The 4,945-nt window shown below is 68.0% G+C and overlaps 2 protein-coding genes across 2 annotated transcripts in view; both read right to left on the bottom strand.

Moving 5' to 3' along the window:
• CHLNCDRAFT_136269 (hypothetical protein) overlaps positions 1-3,681 on the bottom strand; it is a gene marked incomplete at both ends in the record, with an annotated part of 4,393 nt that extends 712 nt beyond the window's left edge. The window contains 7 exons of the mRNA XM_005842646.1: positions 95-344; positions 457-562; positions 953-1,385; positions 1,510-1,592; positions 1,801-2,344; positions 3,282-3,413; positions 3,569-3,681. Coding sequence (XP_005842703.1) covers positions 95-344; positions 457-562; positions 953-1,385; positions 1,510-1,592; positions 1,801-2,344; positions 3,282-3,413; positions 3,569-3,681 — 1,661 coding nt within the window. The remainder of the gene's footprint in view (positions 1-94; positions 345-456; positions 563-952; positions 1,386-1,509; positions 1,593-1,800; positions 2,345-3,281; positions 3,414-3,568) is intronic.
• An 892-nt stretch (positions 3,682-4,573) lies between these two features.
• CHLNCDRAFT_136268 (hypothetical protein) lies at positions 4,574-4,892 on the bottom strand (the record flags this gene model as incomplete). The annotated part of the gene is made up of 2 exons (XM_005842645.1): positions 4,574-4,706; positions 4,831-4,892. The coding sequence occupies 2 exons, from the start codon at positions 4,890-4,892 to the stop codon at positions 4,574-4,576; spliced, it is 195 nt and encodes a 64-aa protein (XP_005842702.1).
• Between the last annotated feature and the right edge of the window lie 53 nt (positions 4,893-4,945).

Genomic DNA, 4,945 nt, shown 5'->3' with positions numbered 1-4,945 from the left:
AGGTGCTGAAGGAAAGGCGAGGGTTTGGGGGAGCTGCGATTGCTGGCCGCAGGCAGGCAAGCGCAGGGCACGCGGCAGACAGGCGCCCACCCACCGCGAGCTGCGCCAGGGCCACTCTGCCGCCTGCCCCGCCGCGCGCCTGCCCTGCCACAGCAGCAAGCTGCCCGACAGCAGCAGGACCACTATGGACCTGGCCAGGACGATCTCCATGACAGGGAGGCCCTGCCCTCCGGCCAGCTTGGCGGCCAGGCCCATGCCTGCGGCGCACAGGCCGCTGACCAGCTGCAGGTACAGGCCCGCCTCCGCCCGCCCCGCGCATGGCAGCCGCATCGCCTGCCTGCCTCCTGCGCGCACAGCGAAAGCGAGAACTGCGCCTCAGATGGCCAAGGCGGAAGGCAGCGTGCTGCTGCGGCGGCAGCAGCGGCGGCGGGCAAGCCAGGCGGTAGGGCCGCCTACCTTGGCTCGCCTGTGGGGCCCGCTCCCTGTACTCTGCACAACTCGCGATCACTCCCGTGCAGCGCGCCACACCACCCGCGGCCTCGAAGTGCCGCGCCCCCGTGTTCTGCCACCACCAGCGATGCGCTGTTCTCGTTACGTCAAATGCTGCAGGTGAATTGTGACTGCGAGCTGCGAAACAGCCGAGTAATGGGTTTGTGCCTTCCTGCTGATGCGCTTGTGGGCGCCCGAGTCCCGCCAGCTGGCGGGGAGCGGCGCTACCCAGCCCCGAGTGAGCTGGCATCAATTGCAGACGAGGGATGGAGCTATTTACAAGTTCACGATGAGGCATCGAGTACGAACGAATGGATATCTATGCAAATCAGGAAGAATAAGGTATGTTGTTCTACTTGGCAGGGAGGGCAGCGATGCCGCTGACGAAACGCTCAAGGGCACTGACGAAAGGCTCAAGGGCAGGTGCTAACTAACATCTAGAATCTCCTCAGGCCATTCGCACTGCCGTCCCCCTAGCCGCAATCAGATTTTCATCCTTGATGTGCATCGTCGCCAGCGGGGCCGGCTTCACCACCGGCAGCAGCGGGCCCGCGCCCAGCTGCTGCCCCGCACGGCTCTGCTGCCATGCGTTGGCAATGGCGTCCCGCAGCAGGCCGGGCGGGATGGGGCCCGAGCGCTGGCGCTCGGCGGCGGGCTTGACCAGCGGCAGCAGCACCGCGCCGCCCGTGTTGGCGTCCACGAGCAGCGGCACCTGCCGCGCGGCGGCTGCCCGCGGGCTGCCGGCGGCTCGCGAGGCGCTGGAGGAGCCGGCTGCCGCCTGTGCCCGCTCGCAGGTGACCAGCAGGCCGCCCAGGCAGATGGCGGCGCCACCCACGATGGAGCTGGCCCTGGGGGTGTGGCCAAACAGGTAAAAGTCAGCAGCCAGGCTCCAGACCCTGCACGCGGACATGTGGGGTGGCGGCGGGTGAGGCAGGGCGCAGGTCAGCGTGCGCAGGCCCTCGGCAGGCAGCAGCTGGTGGCAGGCATGCGGGTACCACGCCCCCGGCGCTGCCTCCTCACCCTGAGAGGTAGGACAGCGGGGCGGCCCTGGTGGCCGGCGTGCGCTGCATGGCCGCTGTCATGGCCGCCTGGTGGCCGAAGCTCTGCAGGCGAGGCGGCAGGGGGCGCAGGCGCACGCGGGTGAGCCACAGCGGCTGGCCCTCTACTGCCCTCTGTACGCTGCCATGAGTGCGCAGCCAGCGGCAACAGCCGGTGAAGGCTGGCTGGCTGGGGACTGGGCCAGCGGCAGCATCAGAGGCGAGGCGATGACCTTGTCATCTCACGCAGCAGGCGCGTGTGCTGCCCGCTCACCGCAGCTCCCATGCCCGCTAGCAGAGCCCAGCCGGCGGCGTGCTGGGGCCACACGAGGCGCGCCTGTTGCAGCATGCACGCCGCCGCCGACCCCAGCGCCGACACCAGGCCCGCCGACAGCACGATGGCACTGGCGGCCTGGTGGGAAGAGGAGCCGGCCGCCAGCTGGCGCACGCTCAGCTTGGCGCCCGCAGAGGAAAGCACGTGGGCCAGGCCAAACGCCACGCCGGCCGCGGCGGGCGCCAGTCCCGCCGTGCCGCCGTCGGCGCCAGAGTCGGCGCCGTGTGCCGCGCCGTCACCCATGAAGGTTTGGAAGAACGCGGGCCTGACCAGCAGCAGCGCCCCCGACGTGGCCATGGGGAGCGCCACCAGCAGCATCTGCGGCGGGCGCTCCCGCAGCAACAGCGTGCCGGCGGCAGCCACCACCAGGGGCGACAGCATGGCCAGCGCCACAGCATCCGACACGGCCAGCAGGCTGACGGCCTCCTGGATGCACGCCACAGACACAAAGCCGAGCACGCCGCGCACCACCCACAGCGCCGGCCTGCACAGGCAACGGGAGGCCATCGGCGAGCGGGGACGGGATCAGCAGGCGGCAGCGGAGCCAGCCGAGGCCCCCCTTCTCAGCGGTGCATGTGCTGCCCGGCTCAAATGTGGTGAGAGGGGCACTCCAGCATGACCGATCAAACGGCTCTCGCTGGGCCATTTGCCGCCACAACGGTCAACTCGCCTCTCAGCTATGACCTGCCGGGCGGCAGTGTGCCGTGCGGTGGGCCACCAGCATGCAGCTCCGCAGAAAGACAAGCTGCATGACGGGCATCGGGGCCTCTGGACCTGCGGCAAGCAGCAAGGCAGCAGCCTTGCATCGACAGGCAGCGCTACCTGGCAGCTCAGGTAGCAGGGCAGCTAGCTGGCGCCGCCTATGGCGTGGGCGGCGGGCATGGACGGCAGCCGAACGGTGACTGTTGCAGGTCCCGGCCTACCAGCATAGCCCGACAGGAATTTTGAAGCCACGAGCGACAGACTCGCCAGGAGAGTCGATGCGGCGTAGAGGAGCAGACCCGTGAGCTCCCGCTGGCCGCTCGGCAGCACGCCCATGCTTATGTTTTTCTCAGTGGCAAAGGGGAATAGCTTGGTCGCACGCGTACTACAAATGATCATCAGGCAAAACGTTTGGTTTGCCTGATGCTAGCATGCTAGTACATCGGCTGGCATCTGCTGGCACTCGCGAGCGGGCAAAGTACCAGCTGCACGCGTAGATTCGTTCGCAAAGCGGATTATAGATGATGAGGACGTCTGGACAAGGGAAACACGTGGCCGATGTGTGCTACTTGCAGCCGCCCTGCTGCGCCTGCTTTGCTGGCGCCGGTGGCAGGAGCTGGCCCTTGCATTGCAGATGATGTGAAGAGAAAGAGCTATCGACATGGCTGCAATGAATCCCAATTGCACATGCATGCAATTGGCAGGACGCCGCGCCTCACCCCTCGCTGCTGCTGCCGCTGTCGTAGCCGCCCTCCATGGCCGCTCCCGCCTGGGCTTGCAGCTGGCGCAGCGGCTGGCCGCAGGCAGGCAAGCGCAGGGCACGAGGCGGGCAGGCGCCCACGCACAGCGAGCTGCGGCAGGGCCATTAGAAAGGGCCAGGGCGAGCTGCGCCAGGGCGCCAGGGCGCCAGGGCGAGCTGCGCCAGGGCCATCAGAACTGCGCCCTGCCCCGCCGCGCGCCCTGCCACAGCAGCATGCTGCCCAACAGCAGCAGGACCACTACGGACCTGGCCAGGACGATCTCCATGACAGGGAGGCCCTGCCCTCCGGCCAGCTTGGCGGCCAGGCCCATGCCTGCGGCGCACAGGCCGCTGACCAGCTGCAGGTACAGGCCCAGCATGGCAGCCGCATCGCCTGCCGCATCGCCTGCCTGCCTCCTTTGCGCAGCGAAAGCGAGACCTTCACCTAGGATGCCACAAGGCGGAAGGGGAGCGTGGGGCGGCAGCGGGCACTGCAGCGGGGCCGCCTTGGCGCGCCTGTGGGGCCTGTTCCCTGTACTCTGCACAACTCACGATCAGTCCCGTGCGGCAAGCCACACCACCCGCAGCCTCGAAGTGCCGCGCCCCGTTTTCTGCCACAGCGATGAGTTCAGCTGTTCTCGTCAAGTCAGTGAAATGCAGGTGAGTTGTAACTGAGGCTGCGACTAATGGGTTTGTGGCTTCCTGGCTGGACCGCCTTCAGTCCCGCAGCTGGCACCGGCGGGGAGCCTCGTGAGCGCCGCTACCCCGCCCCGAGTGAGCTGGCATCAATTGCAGACGAGGGATGGAGCTATTTACATAATGAGGCATTGAAGTACGCATGAATGGTTAGCTATACAAACCAGGAAGGAGGCATGTGTTCTACTTTGGAGGGAGGGCAGCAGTTGCCCTGATCAGGGCGTCATGAAGACGTCATCTCAAGGGCAGGTGCTAACTAACAACTAAACACTCATCAGGCCATTCGCACTGCCGCGCCCCTAGCCGCAATCAGGTTTTCATCCTTGATGTGCATCGTCGCCAGCGGTGCCGGTTTGACCACCGGCAGCAGCGGGCCCGCGCCCACGCTGCCCCGCGCGGCTCTGGTTGCCACGCGTTGGCAAGGGCGTCCCGCAGCAGGCCCTGCGGGATAGGGCCCGAGCGCTGGCGCTCCGCGGCGGGCTTAACAAGCGGCAGCAGCACCGCGCCGCCCGTGTTGGCGTCCACGAGCAGCGGCACCCGCCGCGCGGCGGCTGCCCGCGGGCTGTAGGCGGCTTTCTAAGCACCGGAGGAGCCGGCTCGCTCGCAGGTGACCAGCAGGCCGCCCAGGCAGATGGCGGCGCCACCCACGATGGAGCTGGCACAAGGGGCGTGCCCAAACAGGTAAAAGTCGGCAGCCAGGCTCCAGACCCTGCACGCGGACATGTGGGGTGGCGGCGGGTGAGGCAGGGCGCAGGTCAGCTGGCGCAGGTCCTCAGCAGGCAGCAGCTGGTGGCAGGCATGCGGGTACCACGCCCCCGGCGCTGCCTCCTCACCCTGAGAGGTAGGACAGCGGGGCGGCCCTGGTGGCCGGCGTGCGCTGCATGGCCGCTGTCATGGCCGCCTGGTGGCCGAAGCTCTGCAGGCGAGGCGGCAGGGGCGCAGGCGCAC

Source organism: Chlorella variabilis (assembly GCF_000147415.1).
Source record: "Chlorella variabilis unplaced genomic scaffold CHLNCscaffold_153, whole genome shotgun sequence".
NCBI classification, from domain to species: Eukaryota; Viridiplantae; Chlorophyta; class Trebouxiophyceae; order Chlorellales; family Chlorellaceae; genus Chlorella; species Chlorella variabilis.
The sequence above is the reverse complement of the archived record's forward strand: the minus strand, read 5'-3'. Positions and strand labels throughout refer to the sequence as shown.